Source organism: Bufo bufo, chromosome 5 (genome assembly GCF_905171765.1).
Source record: "Bufo bufo chromosome 5, aBufBuf1.1, whole genome shotgun sequence".
In the NCBI taxonomy this organism is placed as follows: Eukaryota; Metazoa; Chordata; class Amphibia; order Anura; family Bufonidae; genus Bufo; species Bufo bufo.
The window spans coordinates 556,390,164-556,408,975 of record NC_053393.1 but is presented as its reverse complement, the minus strand read 5'-3'; the positions used below and the strand labels follow the sequence as shown (position 1 = coordinate 556,408,975).

Here is an 18,812-nt window from a genome sequence, read left to right as displayed (position 1 = left end):
AGGGAAGCGCCTGTGGCCCTCAGAGATGTGAGGAGAGGAGCAGGAGCCATGTCTGGGTGTACTAACATGGCCGCCGGAGGTGTAGGGGGCGGGGCTAGTGCTGACTGACCAGTGTGCCGGGCGGGGCCAGCCCTGTGACGTCACACCGCAAAGCATGCTGGGAGAGGAAAACTCCAGGAACCTGAGGGAAAGAGGAAGTTCTGCTGGAAACGTCCTGTAAAGAGGCTCTGATGTCCGGACAGCGGGAGGGAGAGCCCCGGCATGAGGAGGAGCAGGTACCGGGGAGCCGGGGGCCGCAGTCAGTAGTGCAGTGTGTGATGTCTGTCACAGCTGATGCTTCAGTAGTGCAGTGTATTATGTCTGTCACAGCTGATGCTTCAGTAGTGCAGTGTATGATGTCTGTCACAGCTGGTGCTTCAGTAGTGCAGTGTATGATGTCTGTCACAGCGGATGCTTCAGTAGTGCAGTGTGTGATGTCTGTGGCAGCTGATGCTTCAGTAGTGCAGTGTGTGATGTCTGTCACAGCTGGTGCTTCAGTAGTGCAGTGTATGATGTCTGTCACAGCTGATGCTTCAGTAGTGCAGTGTGTGATGTCTGTCACAGCTGGTGCTTCAGTAGTGCAGTGTATGATGTCTGTGGCAGTGGATGCTTCAGTAGTGCAGTGTGTGATGTCTGTCACAGCTGATGCTTCAGTAGTGCAGTGTGTGATGTCTGTCACAGCTGATGCTTCAGTAGTGCAGTGTATGATGTCTGTGGCAGTTGATGCTTCAGTAGTGCAGTGTGTGATGTCTGTCACAGCTGGTGCTTCAGTAGTGCAGTGTATGATGTCTGTGGCAGCTGATGCTTCAGTAGTGCAGTGTATGATGTCTGTCACAGCTGATGCTTCAGTAGTGCAGTGTGTGATGTCTGTCACAGCTGATGCTTCAGTAGTGCAGTGTATGATGTCTGTGGCAGCTGGTGCTTCAGTAGTGCAGTGTGTGATGTCTGTCACAGTTCATGCTTCAGTAGTGCAGTGTGTGATGTCTGTCACAGCTGGTGCTTCAGTAGTGCAGTGTATGATGTCTGTCACAGCTGGTGCTTCAGTAGTGCAGTGTTTGATGACTGTCACAGCTGGTGCTTCAGTAGTGCAGTGTGTGATGTCTGTCACAGCTGGTGCTTCAGTAGTGCAGTGTGTGATGTCTGTCACAGCTGATGCTTCAGTAGTGCAGTGTATGATGTCTGTCACAGCTGGTGCTTCAGTAGTGCAGTGTGTGATGTCTGTCACAGCTGGTGCTTCAGTAGTGCAGTGTGTGATGTCTGTCACAGCTGATGCTTCAGTAGTGCAGTGTGTGATGTCTGTCACAGCTGATGCTTCAGTAGTGCAGTGTATGATATCTGTAGCAGCTGATGCTTCAGTAGTGCAGTGTATGATATCTGTAGCAGCTGATGCTTCAGTAGTGCAGTGTGTGATGTCTGTGGCAGCTGGTGCTTCAGTAGTGCAGTGTATGATGTCTGTGGCAGTTGATGCTTCAGTAGTGCAGTGTATAATGTCTGTCACAGCTGATGCTTCAGTAGTGCAGTGTATGATGTCTGACAGTTGATGCTTCAGTAGTGCAGTGTATGATGTCCGGACAGCTGGAGGAGGAGGTGATGATGGAGGAGGACAGGAGGGCTGTAGAAGGAGGTGATGATGGAGGAGGATAGGACGGCTGTAGAAGGAGGTAATGATGGAGGAGGATAGGACGGCTGTAGAAGGAGGTGATGATGGAGGAGGATAGGACGGCTGTAGAAGGAGGTGATGATGGAGGAGGATAGGACGGCTGTAGAAGGAGGTGATGATGGAGGAGGATAGGACGGCTGTAGAAGGAGGTGATGATGGAGGAGGACAGGACGGCTGTAGAAGGAGGTGATGATGGAGGAGGACAGGACGGCTGTAGAAGGAGGTGATGATGGAGGAGGACAGGACGGCTGTAGAAGGAGGTGATGATGGAGGAGGACAGGACGGCTGTAGAAGGAGGTGATGATGGAGGAGGACAGGACGGCTGTAGAAGGAGGTGATGATGGAGGAGGACAGGACGGCTGTAGAAGGAGGTGATGATGGAGGAGGACAGGACGGCTGTAGAAGGAGGTGATGATGGAGGAGGACAGGACGGCTGTAGAAGGAGGTGATGATGGAGGAGGACAGGACGGCTGTAGAAGGAGGTGATGATGGAGGAGGACAGGACGGCTGTAGAAGGAGGTGATGATGGAGGAGGACAGGACGGCTGTAGAAGGAGGTGATGATGGAGGAGGACAGGACGGCTGTAGAAGGAGGTGATGATGGAGGAGGACAGGACGGCTGTAGAAGGAGGTGATGATGGAGGAGGACAGGACGGCTGTAGAAGGAGGTGATGATGGAGGAGGACAGGACGGCTGTAGAAGGAGGTGATGATGGAGGAGGACAGGACGGCTGTAGAAGGAGGTGATGATGGAGGAGGACAGGACGGCTGTAGAAGGAGGTGATGATGGAGGATAGGACGGCTGTAGAAGGAGGTGATGATGGAGGAGGACCAGCCCCTCACATCTCCAGGTAACGGACAAGACTAAATACAAATGTCCTGGAATTCTCTGTCTGTAAAGTCTGAGTCCAGTCTCTGTGTCTCCTGCAGAAAGAGCTACAGTCAGAGGACAACACCAGAGAGATGTCCGCGTCCTCTTCTTCCACAGGATGGTCAGGTAATGGAGATGTCTCCTCCTCTGTAGGAGGACGCCTTGTTTTATCCAGTACTTTTCTAGGTTTATACTGGTTTATACTGGTGTAATGAGCTGGAGATGGCGGGATTACAGCCGACCACAGACGCTCCATGTTCTCTGTGCCCCCCTGAGAGTAGTAGTGCCATTCTGAGAGTAGTAATGCCCTCTCTGTGCCCCCCTGAGAGTAGTAATGCCCTCTCTGTGCCCCCCTAAGAGTAGTAATGCCCTCTCTGTGCCCCCCTGAGAGGATTACAGCCGACCACAGACGCTCCATGTTCTCTGTGCCCCCCTGAGAGTAGTAGTGCCCCCCTGAGAGTAGTAATGCCCTCTCTGTGCCCCCCTGAGAGTGGTAATGCCCTCTCTGTGCCCCCCTGAGAGGGGTAATGCCCTCTCTGTACCCCCCTGAGAGGGGTAATGCCCTCTCTGTGCCCCCCTGATAGGGGTAATGCCCTCTCTGTGCCCCCCTGAGAGGGGTAATGCCCTCTCTGTGCCCCCCTGAGAGGGGTAATGCCCTCTCTGTGCCCCCCTGAGAGGGGTAATGCCCTCTCTGTGCCCCCCTGAGAGGGGTAATGCCCTCTCTGTGCCCCCCTGAGAGGGGTAATGCCCTCTCTGTGCCCCCCGAGAGGGGTAATGCCCTCTCTGTGCCCCCCTGAGAGGGGTAATGCCCTCTCTGTGCCCCCCTGAGAGGGGTAATGCCCTCTCTGTGCCCCCCTGAGAGGGGTAATGCCCTCTCTGTGCCCCCCTGAGAGGGGTAATGCCCTCTCTGTGCCCCCCTGAGAGGGGTAATGCCCTCTCTGTGCCCCCCTGAGAGGGGTAATGCCCTCTCTGTGCCCCCCTGAGAGGGGTAATGCCCTCTCTGTGCCCCCCTGAGAGGGGTAATGCCCTCTCTGTGCCCCCCTGAGAGGGGTAATGCCCTCTCTGTGCCCCCCTGAGAGGGGTAATGCCCTCTCTGTGCCCCCCTGAGAGGGGTAATGCCCTCTCTGTGCCCCCCTGAGAGGGGTAATGCCCTCTCTGTGCCCCCCCCCCAAACAGTGGTAATGCCCTCTCTGTGCCCCCCCCCCAAACAGTGGTAATGCCCTCTCTGTGCCCCCCCCCCCAAACAGTGGTAATGCCCTCTCTGTGCCCCCCCCCCCAAACAGTGGTAATGCCCTCTCTGTGCCCCCCCCAAACAGTGGTAATGCCCTCTCTGTGCCCCCCCGAACAGTGGTAATGCCCTCTCTGTGCCCCCCCGAACAGTGGTAATGCCCTCTCTGTGCCCCCCCCCGAACAGTGGTAATGCCCTCTCTGTGCCCCCCCCGAACAGTGGTAATGCCCTCTCTGTGCCCCCCCCCGAACAGTGGTAATGCCCTCTCTGTGCCCCCCCCGAACAGTGGTAATGCCCTCTCTGTGCCCCCCCCCGAACAGTGGTAATGCCCTCTCTGTGCCCCCCCCCGAACAGTGGTAATGCCCTCTCTGTGCCCCCCCCCCCCGAACAGTGGTAATGCCCTCTCTGTGCCCCCCCCCCGAACAGTGGTAATGCCCTCTCTGTGCCCCCCCCCCCGAACAGTGGTAATGCCCTCTCTGTGCCCCCCCCCCGAACAGTGGTAATGCCCTCTCTGTGCCCCCCCCCCGAACAGTGGTAATGCCCTCTCTGTGCCCCCCCCCCCGAACAGTGGTAATGCCCTCTCTGTGCCCCCCCCCCCCCGAACAGTGGTAATGCCCTCTCTGGGCCCCCCCGAACAGTGGTAATGCCCTCTCTGGGCCCCCCCGAACAGTGGTAATGCCCTCTCGTACTCCCCTGTGGACACAGATAGCGCTGCAGTGCTGTGTGGGAGGAGCACAACCAGATTCCCGGCTCCTCCTACACGGTCCGGCAGCGCGATCTGTGTCTGCAGGTCTTAATGTTGAAGCAGAGAAGGGAAGGAGCGCGGGGAGCAGAGCGGTCAGTGATAAGTTTATTGGGGCTCTAGCAATGAACACTTCCATCTGTATTGATAGAAGCACCCCCCCCGTCCCCCCCGCCTCTGTGTCCATCTTTGCCGAGGATGCATGTGTACAAGGTTTTTGGCCGTGAGCCGCCATCTAGGTCCAGCTTCTGGGAGACCTGCAGACAGTCGGCTCAGGGTGTCGGGGGGGGGGGGGTAGTTCAGAGCTGGATGCAGATGAAGGAGGGAAGTGATATTAGAACTGGTGCCGGGGGGTATTGGCCTCCAGGGCAAAGTAAGGATTACCATATCAACTTGGTGGATGACATTCTTGAAATGGCATTAAAGGGGGATCTTGTAGTTATGAGTGACTGGTGTAGACTGGGATATTTCCAGTGCTCTTACATGTTGGAGCAGGAATCTAATGGATGCACTTACAGGAGCAGCAGCTCGTCACATCCCCCACAGAGGAGAGGACGTTCTAGATTTAGGCTAGCTTCACGCTAGTATTGTGCGATCCGGAGAACAGTCGGCCGGTCTCTCTGGATCCGGCATTGCTGGAATCCACTGCGTGCAGCGGTAAGTAGTCCGGACAGGATCGCAGTGGCTTCTGGCAGATCCAGAGAGACCCAGTAGGATGTTCCCTGCTGGATCTTCCAATGCTAGTGTGAAACTAGTCGTAGAGATCTGGTGTCGGAGGTTCATGTGGAGGAACATTTGGGTTCCAGCGATGACTAATGTTTATGGGAACGATCCTACACTACAACCAAAGTGTTAGACTTTAGAAAGAAGAACTTCAAGGAATTGGGGGAGGATAACGCAGCAGGAGCGAGCACCCAGTGGACTCCATTAAAAGTTGTCGTCTTAAAGGCAACCAAACTATATGTCAGACAGATTAGTAAAAGAAAGGGGAGCCCTCCCAAGTTTACTAGAGAAGTAAGAAATATAGTAAAAGATGAGAAGAAGCATATAGGAAGTCTAAAGACTAGAAGTGAAGCCAAGAGATAAAGCCTTCTTCAGGTCTATTAGTGATAGAAGAAAAACTACCATTACAACAATCAGAAATGGGGATCAGGCTATGGCTGAGCGTCTGAATATCTTCTTTTGTTCAGTATTTTGAGTCGGCAGCTCTCAGAATCGTCACTTCTATGGGCAGGGCAGTTACAGTCGTAAGAGAGGAGCTTCAGGGATTTCAGAGGCTCAAAGGGTTTGTCTCATGACAAACAATGGGGGCGTATTGCTAGGGTATGTCCCTATTGTTTTATAGGTGCGGGTCCAACCGCTGGGACACAGAGCCCCGCAAGTGAAGGAGAGCGCACTGTGCATGCGTATCCGCCCTCCATTCATTTTCTATGGGGCCGGCGAATATAGCTATTTCCCTTGAGCCCATAGAAGTGAATGGGAGCGATGGGCAGTCATGCGCGGTGTGCTCCCATTCACTTCTATAAGGGGCCGCGCTTGGTGGTGGCCGGACCGGAGTACTCCAGCCACCACCTTGCATGACTCCATTCGCGATATAGGTGCAGGTCCCAGCGGTGGGACCCGCACCTATAAGACAATGGGAACATATCCTAGCGATATGCCCCCAATGTCTGAGATGAGATAACCCCTTTAAAGTCGAACAAGGCCATGGGGCCAGATGGCATCCGAGTCCTTAAAGAACTCCAGTCTGTGACTTGATTTGTTTAACCAGTCCCTCTTAGGCCGAGTTCACACTTCAGTAATTTCCATCAGTTATTGAGAGCCACAATCGCGTGCGGGGAGAAAACACAGACCCGTGAGCCTAACATCTGTAGTAGTAAAATGATGGAAACCCTCCTGAAAAAGAAGATGATCGACCACCTAAAAACTAACAATGTACTGGCCCTAAAACAGCATGGCTGCTCCAAGGGCCGATCACGTCAGACTAATCTTATAGATTTCTTTGACTATGAAGGAGGTGCCGTGGATGTTGCTGGCCTGGATTTTAGCAAAGCCTTTGATACAAAGCCACAGCCAAAGCTGACAGATAAATGGCTGAAGATTGGACTTAATCCGCGGATAGTCCAGTGGATCCGCGGTCGGCTGTTGGACAGATATCAGAGGCTTGTTGTTAATGGGGTGCATTCTGAGTATGTAAGAGGGTTGATGTTCCTGGAGGGGTTTGTAACATGGAGAAGATTCATCCGCACTAGATAAATGGTCCAAACAATGGAAACCGCAGTGTGAAATCAGCCGGGGGTACGATGAGGAGCAATGTCAGATATTATTTTACTGAAAGACTGGCTGAAGCTTGGAACAAACCTCCAGCAGAAGTGGTTAGTCTACAGTAAGTGACTGTAACCTGCCCGGGATAAGCGCAGGTATATCCAAAGATAAAGGGCGACTAGATGGACCAGGTGGTCTTTTTTTCCCTTCGCCCCATGACAGCACCACGAGAGAGAGAGGATCTGCCCCCACAGACAGGAAACCTGCAGAATAAAAGGACGGACACTCTCCTCCCAATTCAGTGTGGTTTCCTGTCTCTGGAGAAGCCTGCAGTTTTTTTTTAGGTCCTTCCCTCTGGTGGTGCTCCCTAACATACCTGCAGTCCCTTAGTAAGTAAGGCGGCATCAGTTGGTGCGCCTGAGGGCGGGCAGAGGCAGAGCTCCGGAGGGGGTGATTGTGTGCTGGAGCTTGTAGTGCCTATTGGCATCGCTGATGCGCTAGAAGCACAGGCGCCGAACCCCAGGGGGAAGAAGAGGAGCTTCCGGCAGTGAGAATGTCGGGGAAAGCAGGGAGGTCACGTGATCGGCATGGAGGAGGACAAACTCACTGTGGAGTCTGCAGTCCCTCCAGTGTTGGTACCTCTGAGGGGGTGAGTGTTTTGGGGCATTATGTTATGCCTCCTTATGCTGATACAGTTGTATTAATGTCATTTCAGACAAAACCTAGGAAAGTGGTTACTAAGAGGAAGAATAAGGAATGTGCTCTGTGTAAAACTGGGTTGTCTTCGGATTGGGAAAAGAAAATGTCAGTCCTGGATTGATAGAACAGTGGCTGAAGAATCACCATCTTTTTATTAATGTCTCCAGGCATTAGTCAGATTAGAAGTTTATTCTACTCTGTCATCCAAAAAAGTCTTGGGGGAGAAAGATCCTAAAATGAGGCACCATGAGTCTGTACAAGAACATTTATCATCTGAATATGAGGAAGAGGAGATACACTTTTCTTTATTTGGACATTCTGATGATTCATCTCTATCTTCCTCCTGAAGATGGTGAGATTAGTGGTAGACACTGTTTTCCCCATAGAAGATACGGAAAAACTCCTGAAAGCTGTACGCTCGACTATGGGCATTGAGGAGACAAAAGAGCCCCGGTCTATACAGGACATTATGTTTGGGGTCTAGAATCCAGACACCACAGCACTTTCCCAGTTCACAAGAATGTTTCTGCCTTAATTAAAGGAGAATAGAGAAAGCCTAACAGGAAGGTTTACATCTCAAAAAATATTAAGAGTAAATACCCCTTTAAAGAAGATGATGCTGCTACATGGGATAAGGCTCCCAGGATAGTTGTAGCGATCTCTAAAGTTTCAAGGAAGACGGCTCTTCCCTTTTGATGATATGGGGATTTTGAAGGACCCATTAGATAGAAAAACCGATACCTTTTTAAAAGGGGCTTGGGAGGCATCCACTTCTTCCTTCAGACCAAGTATAGCCTCTACCTGTACGGCCCGGTCCCTTATAGTCTCGCTCTATGAATTAGAAAATCAGCTAAAGAACAGATGCCCCAGGGAAGAGATTTTAGCATCCCTGCCAACAATTAAAAAAGCGGCTGACTTCTTGGCAGATGCCTCTGCTGATTCTGTCAGACTGGAGGCCAAATCTGCCGCCTTGTCAAATTCGGCACAAAGAGCGTTTTGGTTAAACAATTGGGGTGGAGATCTCCCATCTGAAAACAAACTATGTGGTGTCCCCTGTGAAGGGGAATACCTGTTCGGGCCAACTCTGGATGACTTATTAGATAATGCTGCGGATAAAAAGAGAAAATTTCCGGGGTTCCAGAGCTCTTTCCCCTCTAAGAATAGGTTTAACCGTTCCTTTCGCCCCTTCAAAAGTAATCAGAAATCAGATAAAAAGTCCAGGAAGGACAGGTTCCAGATCCAAAGGAGAGGTAGAAGTTATTTCTTCAATCAGTCCTTTGGAGATAAAAATAAACAGGATCAACAATGATGCCAGAAGTCAGGTGGGGGCAGATTAAAAAATTTCTTTGCAGCCTGGTGCCAGAATTTGTCAAGTTAGTGAATTCTAGACTCCATTCTCAATGGGTTAAAATTAAAATTCTATCTGGCCCCTCCAGTAAGATTCTTAATTACAAAAGATCAAGTCTCAGCTCTAGGAAATTCGGCCATGGAAAGCGAGGTTCTAAAATTAGTAGAAGAATTTTAGTCCCGGTAGCAGAGGAGGAAAAAGGCGAGGTATTCTATCCCCCCCCCCCCCCCCCCCCCCGTTTTTAGTAAAAAAAAAACTAAAAAAACAGATGGTTTATTCAGAACTGTAATAAACCTAAAGAGATTTAATCATTTTCTTCAGATCAAAAAGTTCAAAATGGAAACTATAAAATCGGTCATAAAGCTTCTTTCTCCTCGCTGCTTCATGGCAGTACTCGATCTCAAGGACGCATACTATCACGTTCCAATTTTTGCAGGGCATCAGAAATTCCTAAGAGTCGCAGTCAGAATAGGGGTTCAGTTACAGCATTTTTAGATTCAGTTCTTTGGCCTATCCATGGTTCCAAGAGTGTTTACGAAAATAATCGCAGAGATGGCGGCTTATATAAGGGAGAGGAATATTCTTTTCATACCATACCTGGATGATTTTCTGATTGTAGGAAAAACAGAAAATGCCTGTAAAAAAGCTGTAGCTGCGGTATCAGAGATCCTGAACAGATTAGGATGGATTTTAAATCAAGAAAAATCAAGACCGCATCCCACCAGAAGACAGTCTTTTCTGGGATTGATTTTAGATTCTTCTTGCCAGAGCTGTTTTTTGCCAGAAGAAAAAGTAATTCTCATCCAGAAATAAACTAGGCGCCTGATCAGAAATCCGGTGACCTCAATAAGGAAAGGGATGTCTATCCTTGGATCCCTCACATCTTGTATTCCAGCGGTGCGATGGGCACAACTCCACTCAAGGGCGCTCCAGTGGGAAATCCTGTCTAATTGGGAGGAAAACAGCTCCCTAGATGTAAAAATAAGGATATCAGATCAGACTCTCCAAAGCTTGACATGGTGGCTGGAGAGGGAAAATCTAATTCAGGGTGTTCCGTGGAAACTGGAAGATCTGATTTGTCTGACTACGAACGCAAGTCCCTGGGGGTGGGGAGCTCACATTCAGGAGATCTCCCTTCAAGGTTGTTGGGAAAGTATCCAAGAAAGAGGCTCCATCAACCTGAAGGAGCTGATGGCCGTGAGCCTAGCGATGAATTCTGCTCTTCCAAGAATAAGAGGAAAAAATCGAAGAATTATGATGGACAACAAGATGGTAGTCTCGTACCTAAACAAACAGGGGGGCACAAGGTGCAGAACTCTAATGCAGGAAGCCCACAGTATCCTCTTACTAGCAGAAAATAATGTGCGTTGATCTCAGCGGTACATATGAGGGGCGTGGAAAACAGACAGGCGGACTTTCTCAGTCGTCACCCTCTCTTTCAGGGCGAGTGGTCTCTAGACCTATCCATTTTTAAGAAGATAACAGCCCTCTGGGGACAGCTGGACATAGATCTGTCTGATGCCTTGATGCAGAAATGGAAATTTCCCCTGACACTACACCTTTCCTCCTCTTCCTTTGATTCCTCGTGTGTTATGGAAAATCAGGGAAGAAGGGGCGAGGGTTATCCTCATTGCTCCATTCTAGCCAAGAAGGTCTTGCTTCATGTGGCTCCTGATCATGTCAATCTGGGATCCATGGGTCCTTCCAGAGATCCGGGGTCTGTTGAGCCAAGGTTCAGTATTCCATCCAGACATAAAAAATCTCCACTTAACTTCCTGGAACTCGAAAGGTACATGCTAGGGAGGAAGGGATTTTCCGATGCCTTGATTTTGACTCTTCTTAAGAGTAGGAAGAAAGTAACAGTAGCCATCTACGCCAGAGTGTGGCAGAAATTTTTAGATTTTGCGCATATCCAGATTAATGACATCCCATCTTCTGCTCCCATTTATCTAATATTGGAGTTCCTTCAGAAGGGTCTAGATCTGGGACTAGCAGGAAATGGCTTAAAAGTGCATGTCTCAGATCTGTCGGCCCGGTTTAATCAGGACATTGCAGGATGCCCATGGGTATCTAGATTCTTTACAGCAGTGGACAGATCCACCCTGATAGCTTCAGTTAGACCTCCTCTTTGGGATTTAGATGTAGTTTTAAAGGCTTTAACTCATCCTCCATTTGAACCTATAGAGTCCAGCTCCATAAAATGTCTCACCTTGAAGTTATGTCTCCTAATAGCTTTAACATCTGCTCGCAGGATTAATGAGATTCAGGCCATTTTTATAAATCCTCCTTATACCATAATTTTAGAAGACAAGGTTGTGATACGTCCAGATCCGGCTTTTCTTCCAAAAGTTGTTTCCAAATTTTATAGATATTAAGAGAATATTCTTCCTACCCTGTTTAAAAACCCTGGGTCAGAAGAAGAGAAATCCCTTCACTGCCTAGACGTCAGAAGGGCTTTGATTAACTATGTTTCTCGCACTAAAGATTGGCGCAAATCTTCTTCACTCTTTATTCTTTTTCAAGGAGTTAATAAGGGTGTTGCAGCCTCTAAAAGTTATATTGCTAGGTGGATTGTTTCAGCTATTTCCTTGTCTTGCCTGTCTTCTGGATTATCTCCTCCAGCGGGTCTCAAGGCACACTCTACCAGGGAAGTGGCTACCTCCTGGGCGGAAAGATCCTGAGGTCCCATAGAGAATATTTGCAGAGATGCCACCTGGTCTTCTCCTTCAACCTTTTTTAAGCACTATCGGCTTGATTTAAACTCCTCTCCTTCGGGGTCATCCTTTGGGGAAAAGGTGCTTCTTTCTACTCTCCCACCCTGAAATTTCCTCTGGTAACTCTCTCGTGGTGCTGTCATGGGCGAAGGGTAAAATTATGATTACTTACCGGTAATTAGATTTTCCAGAGCTCATGACAGCACCCTTATATTCCCTCCCTTTGGTTCTTTATGGTTATCTTATGTTCGCACGGGTGTAGCAAAAAAAAAAAAAGAGAATCTTGTTAAACTGAATTTATTATTGACTATCTAACGTTATGTTGGTGGCCTTCCTCCGATGCTTGGATATTACACTGAGGAGGAGAGTGTCCGCCCTTTTATTCTGCAGGTTTCCTGTCTGTGGGGGCGGATTCTCTCTCCTCTTGTGGTGCTGTCATGCGCTCTGGAAAATCAAATTAACGGTAAGTAATTATCATTTTCTGCCGTCAATCTTCTTCTGTGTTTCTATTTTCGGTTGTCATGATAATTAGGCCCCCTGCACAGGGCTGTATCCATTGTGCGGTGTACAAACTGTAAAACTACAAAATACGGATGTAGCCCATGTGCCATCCGCCATTTTATGTGATCGCATGAACTATAATGAGTTCACGTTTTGCAGACCAGTAAAGGACATGTTCCCACTGTTTTGGGAATGAAAATACGGATGCTGCAAAGTGCACAGGTCGGCCACACACAGACCTGACTCATATTTCGCAGATCTGCAGTTTGCAGACTGTAAAACTCATATGGTTGTGTAAATGAGGCCATAAAAGGGTTGAAAAGTATAACTGTGCAATGAAAAGGTTTTATGCGGTTTAACCCCTTTCCGACCAGCGCTGTAAAAGTACGGAGCTGCGGGAAGTGACTTCCCGACCAGTGCCATAGTACTCACTACATAAAGTGACACATCATATTTGCAAAAAATGGCCTGGGCAGGAAGGTGAAAACTGGCATAGAAAGGGTTAAATACAGTGTACATGCTGTAATAATATTGTTTGCATTATTTTGTACTTTACACTTTCCTTCTGGTAGCGCCCCCTGCTGTTTATCCTGTGGCTAAAATTCTGGTCCTGCATTTTGGGATGGACACATGCTCAGTATCTTCCCTGCTCCCTTCCTCCTGTCAGTGCCGGTGCAGTCATCTCATGGAGAAGTGGTGCAGACTCCTTTAATTCATCCCTACTTGTATATTCATGGAGGTATATAGCTATATCTCTCTAGACAGTGGGGCTAGAGGGGAGGGGGCATCTATTATGGGACTCGCTGGGGCTGTGTGTGAGGAAGAGGAAATCTGGAGAAAAGCCTAAAACAACCTGGCTGCAGCGCACTTCTGGGAGATGCAGGTTCTTGATGTTCACATGGGACGAGCTCCTGCCTCCCTTGGTAAAATAAAGAGACCAGAGCTGCAGAGGAGGGAGTAAAGAAGCGAACTAGGATGAAACTTACACTGGAGAGCAGCACTTTTTGCATGGTTGTACTTCAAATATTGCCATGCTTTACTCCCAGTTTTTCATTTTCCATGCAGTTTTTTTTAGACAATGCACTGATTTTTACAGTATTTAACATAATTTATAACAGGATAAAGAATGTTAATGCTACAGAGACAGATGTTAGGGGTGATGATCAGTGTAAGGAGGAGATTCCTACAGATAAACGCCCAGGTGTGTAGTGACCACTAAATGAAGCAGAGATGAGTCTGTAACTGTAACGACCCTGAATTGGACTTAGAACCACATGCCTTTAAAAGGCCAAATCTGTGCAAAGATGTGGATTCATTGTCATTTTCTGTCAGGTAGTCACACGTTGTGATGGCAAAGGCAAAAAAAACTCTCCCTTTTTGAACGTGGTCGGGTTGTTGAACTGCATAAGTAGGGTCTCGCACAGCGCGCCACATTGCTGCTGAGGTCATTTGGAATTTCTTGGAACAAAGTCAAGTGGAAGACCCAAAAAAATTTCATCAGCACTGAGCCGGAGGATCCAATTGGCTGTCCGTCAAGATACTGGACGATCCTCGACCCAAATTAAGGCCCTTACTGATGCTGACTGCAGCCCCATAACCATCAGACGGCATCTGAGACTGAAGGGCTTCAAAAACAAAAAACTTCTTCAAAGACCTCGTCTCCTTGAACGCCACAGAACTGCTCGTTTGGACTTTGCAAGAGAGCACCAAACATGGGACAAGAAAGTTTTATTATCTGATGAGAAAAAATGTAACCTTTATGGTCCTGATGGTTTCCAACATTACTGGCATGACAAGCAGATCCCACTTGAGATTTTTTCTACACGCCACAGTGGAGGGGGCGCCATAATGGTCTGGGGTGCTTTTTCCTTCAGTGGAACAATGGAGCTTCAGGAAGTGCAGGGGCGTCAAACGGCCGCTGCCTATGTCCAGATGTTGCAGAGAGCATTCCTCATGACTGAGGGCCCTCGTCTGTGTGGTAGCGACTGGGTTTTTCAACAGGACAACGCTACAGTACACAATGCCCGCAGGACAAGGGACGTCTTCCAGGAGAATAACATCCCTCTTTTGGCCCATCCTGCATGTTCCCCTGATCTAAATCCAATTCAGAACCTTTGGGGATGGATGGCAAGGGAAGTTTACAAAAATGGACAACAGTTCCAGACAGTAGATGGCCTTCATGCGGCCATCTTCACCACTTGGAGAAATGTTCCCACTCACCTCATGGAAACGCTTGCATCAAGCATGCCGAAACGAATTTTGGGAGTGATAAACAATGACGGCGGAGCTACTAATTACTGAGTTCATGTTTTAGGGGGGTTTAGTTTTTTTTTGGAGGTGTGTTTCTAAACTTTTGATCAGCTAAAAAACAGCCTGTTTCAGTTTATTCATTGTTTTCATTAAATTGAATGCTTAAATTTTTTTTGTCTCACTCCCATTTCTTCTTGTTGCATGTTGAAGCTCTACTTGGAACCTTGTTAAGATCCAGCCATGCTAAATATGATTCTTTTTGCCATTTTTCAAGTGGTCTTAAACTTTTGATCAGGACTGTACAAAGCGCATATCACAGCACTAGCAGGTAAGAAGAAAGCCAGAAGATAGGAACCCATCAGTAGATGACTGGACCAGGATGGGGATGGTAATCAGACGATGAGAAGTAAAAATGGAAATACACCAGTAGTTTCTATATATAATGTACTCAGATAAAGATACAAAATATGATAGATGCAGAATAATTAAGCAGGCAGCATGCAGAAATAAGGAAGTCGCTTAGCTTCAGGACGCTGTTGAGACTCCTACGACATGCGCCACTGCCCAAGACTGGTATTTAATAAGCAGTGATTGTAGCAGAATCCAGCAGACATCTGTAATACAGCACCACATACCTCTTACATCCAGTGAGGTCTTCTCTGATGTAGATGTTCTCTTTCTTCATCTTCTCTATTCACCCCAGACTGCCATGATGATTTCTTTCAGCATCTCTCGTCTCTGCAGAGTTTCACAAACGGAAATCTTTGTTTCTTACTTTTCCGTCATCCTCCCACCTTCTCAACATCCCATCCTGCCACCCCCAATACTGTGCCCGTTGTGCTCCCCAATACTGTACTGTTTAAACAGATATTGCCCCTTCAAACATTATTGGCACACGGTTCCCTAAAAAATAACTGCACTCAGCAAATAGTGTCCCTGACACTAATAGTGTAAACATAATGTTCCCCAAAAATAATTGCACTGAGATGGATGCCTCCACCTAATAATACTTCTACCCAAAGTCCCACTCAGTGCCCCCAATAGTAATAATGTCAGCATTGTGCCCATACTAATCATGTTCCTCTAGTCCCCCAGTAGTAGTAATCCCCCTTATAATGTGTGCCAGTACAAAGATCTCCCCTTCTGTGTGCCAGTACAAAAATACCCCCTTACAATATGTGCCAGTACAAAATATACCCCTTTTAGTGCCCTTAGCAGAACCTTTGCCCCCTAGTGCCCCACCCACTAAATAATGTGTGCTAGTGGAAAAATGCCCTTTTCAAGCGCCCCCAGTTATAATAATGTGCACCCGACCTGGCCCAACAGCCTGCTGCAAAGAAAAAGAAATCAAATACTTACCTCCATGTGTCTGTCAGGATACAATGCAGGGCAAAGGATTCTTCTGGTCTGTGCCCTGAGCTGCGCTCGCCTCTGATGGGCTTCAGGCCTAGTGTCTGTAGCTTTGCAGAGGGGATGGCGGAGCAGGGAGTCATCCTACAGTTTAATATGCAGAGATAAATCCTTCCACAATGGAAGCGCTCATTGCCCAGGTCCCTGCCACCAACCCCCAATTGACCCTACCCGGAACCGCCTCAGACAATCACCTCACATTGCTTATATGGCACTGCGACCCTGTGAACACCTTATTAGCATATTAAATAATTTCTGAAAAACAGGGCTCTGGATTTCAAGAAGAGAGAGGTTGTTTCACTCAGTGTGATCAACTCTAAGAGGCAGTATATCTGGGTTAGCAGGGTTGATTCTGCTGACACATGCTTTTTAATGCTGAATTTTTTATTTTAAGGGAAGAGAACATTCTAATAGGGAATGGTAATCCAGCCTTACGCTGGCTCCATAGCCTCCTCATATATCACCGCACTGTTCCTCTCCACTACCCTGTATGACAGTGCATGTAGCTGTCAGGGACACGGGCACCACCTAATAGCACTGACTCGCAGGTCCCTTTATGATTCTCCACTTGGCATTCGAGCCTGTTGGTCTGAGGTCTACTGTCTTTGTCAATTTATCATAGAATTTTGCTTCATGTTTTGCAATTTGTATCAGAATTTTTATGTTATTGATCTTTTATATCATTTTAAAGATTATATTATTTAAGAATTATTTTTAAAAGTTTTGTTCTTGACAGACGACTGTACCGGGAGCACAGAGGAACACCTGATACCTACATATTATGATGCAGATGATTCGGTTGTCGCACCAGATACATATGAAAAACGTGCCATTATCCCAGTTGTATTCTCAGACCTTCAAATTAAAAATCTGCCACCTGATCCTTTAAAAAAGACTGTTATACAGAATGCAAACCACAGAAGTGGTGCTGGATCCCAAAGAGCTCAGAAAGGGAAGAAGTCTTATTCATGTTCAGAATGTGGCAAATGTTTTCCTCGAAAATCACATCTTGATATCCATCAAAGACATCACACAGGGGAGAAGCCATATTCATGTTCAGAATGTGGCAAATGTTTTTCTCAGAAATCAAGTCTTAAGAGCCATCAAAGACATCACACAGGGGAGAAGCCGTATTCATGTTCAGAATGTGGCAAATGTTTTCCTCGAAAATCACATCTTGATATCCATCAAAGACATCACACAGGGGAGAAGCCATATTCATGTTCAGAATGTGGCAAATGTTTTTCTCAGAAATCAAGTCTTAAGAGCCATCAAAGACATCACACAGGGGAGAAGCCGTATTCATGTTCAGAATGTGGCAAATGTTTTACTGTGAAATCAAGTCTTGAGAGGCATCAGATAGTTCACACAGGGGAGAAGCCGTATTTATGTTCAGAATGTGGCAAATGTTTTACTCGGAAATCACATCTTGAGAGGCATCAGAAAATTCACACAGGGGAGAAGCCGTATTCATGTTCAGAATGTGGCAAATGTTTTACTGTGAAATCAAATCTTGAGAGGCATCAGATAGTTCACACAGGGGAGAAGCCGTATTCATGTTCAGAATGTGGCAAATGTTTTACTCAGAAATCACAGCTTGATATTCATCAAAGACATCACACAGGGGAGAAGCTGTATTCATGTTCAGAATGTGGCAAATGTTTTCCTCAAAAATCACATCTTGATATCCATCAAAAACATCACACAGGGGAGAAGCCGTATTCATGTTCAGAATGTGGCAAATGTTTTACTCGAAAATCACATCTTAATATCCATCAAAGACCTCACACAGGGGAGAAGCCATATTCATGTTCAGAATGTGGCAAATGTTTTACTCTGAAATCACAGCTTGATATCCATCAAAGACATCACACAGGGGAGAAGCCGTATTCATGTTCAGAATGTGGCAAATGTTTTACTCTGAAATCACAGCTTGATATCCATCAAAGACATCACACAGGGGAGAAGCCATATTCATGTTCAGAATGTGGCAAATGTTTTACTCGAAAATCAAATCTTGAGAGCCATCAAAGACATCACACAGGGGAGAAGCCGTATTCATGTTCAGAATGTGGCAAATGTTTTACTCTGAAATCACATCTTGATATCCATCAGAGAATTCACACAGGGGAGAAGCCGTATTCATGTTCAGAATGTGGCAAATGTTTTTCTCAGAAATCAAGTCTTAAGAGCCATCAAAGACATCACACAGGGGAGAAGCCGTATTCATGTTTAGAATGTGGCAAATGTTTTACTCTGAAATCACAGCTTGATATCCATCAAAGACATCACACAGGGGAGAAGCCATATTCATGTTCAGAATGTGGCAAATGTTTTCCTCAAAAATCACATCTTGATATCCATCAAAGACATCACACAGGGGAGAAGCCGTATTCATGTTCAGAATGTGGCAAATGTTTTACTCTGAAATCAAGTCTTGATATCCATCGATTACATCACACAGGGGAGAAGCCGTATTCATGTTCAGAATGTGGCAAATGTTTTACTCTGAAATCACATCTTAATATCCACCAAAGACATCACACAGGGGAGAAGCCATATTCATGTTCAGAATGTGGTAAACGTTTTGCTGACAAATCAATTCTTCATAACCATCAGAGAATTCACACAGGGGTGAAGTCGTTTTCATGTTCAGAATGTGGAAAATGTTTTGCTAGGAAAAATCATCTTGCTAAGCATTTAAAAATTCACACAGGGGAGAGGTCATTTTCCTGTCCAGAATGTGGAAAATGGTTTACTCGGAAAGCAAATCTTGTTAATCATCTGAAATCTCACACAGAGGAGAAGTGATATTAACCACCTCAGCCCCTATGGCTTAAACACCCTGAAAGACCAGGCCACTTTTTACACTTCTGACCTACCCTACTTTCACCGTTTATTGCTCGGTCATGCAACTTACCACCCAAATGAATTTTACCTCCTTTTCTTCTCACTAATAGAGCTTTCATTTGGTGGTATTTCATTGCTGCTGACATTTTTACTTTTTTTGTTATTAATCGAAATTTAACGATTTTTTTGCAAAAAAATGAAATTTTTCACTTTCAGTTGTAAAATTTTGCAAAAAAA

The 18,812-nt window shown here is 47.0% G+C and overlaps 1 protein-coding gene and 1 long non-coding RNA gene across 4 annotated transcripts in view; one reads left to right on the top strand and one right to left on the bottom strand.

Moving 5' to 3' along the window:
- Positions 1 to 18,812, bottom strand: part of LOC121000887 — a 79,358-nt gene that overhangs the window by 42,356 nt on the left and 18,190 nt on the right. The window lies entirely within an intron of this gene.
- On the top strand, positions 96 to 18,536 carry LOC121000835 (oocyte zinc finger protein XlCOF6-like). 3 transcript variants are annotated; one of them, XM_040431532.1, is made up of 3 exons: positions 96 to 268; positions 2,624 to 2,694; positions 16,462 to 18,536. In XM_040431532.1, the coding sequence occupies exons 1-3, from the start codon at positions 231 to 233 to the stop codon at positions 18,534 to 18,536; spliced, it is 2,184 nt and encodes a 727-aa protein (XP_040287466.1). In that variant the 5' UTR covers positions 96 to 230. The 3 variants fall into 3 exon arrangements, with proteins under 3 accessions (XP_040287466.1, XP_040287465.1, XP_040287467.1); XM_040431531.1 differs by having other exon boundaries at positions 96 to 275; positions 2,628 to 2,694; XM_040431533.1 differs by lacking the exon at positions 96 to 268 and adding an exon at positions 2,385 to 2,548 and having other exon boundaries at positions 2,628 to 2,694.

Coding starts and splice junctions, on each gene's coding strand:
- LOC121000835 (XM_040431531.1), top strand. CDS start 231: ATGTCCGGACAGCGGGAGGGAGAGCCCCGGCATGAGGAGGAGCAG. Junction 276..2,627: donor CCCGGCATGAGGAGGAGCAG/GTACCGGGGAGC, acceptor TGTCTCCTGCAG/AAAGAGCTACAGTCAGAGGA. Junction 2,695..16,461: donor TTCTTCCACAGGATGGTCAG/GTAATGGAGATG, acceptor TGTTCTTGACAG/ACGACTGTACCGGGAGCACA.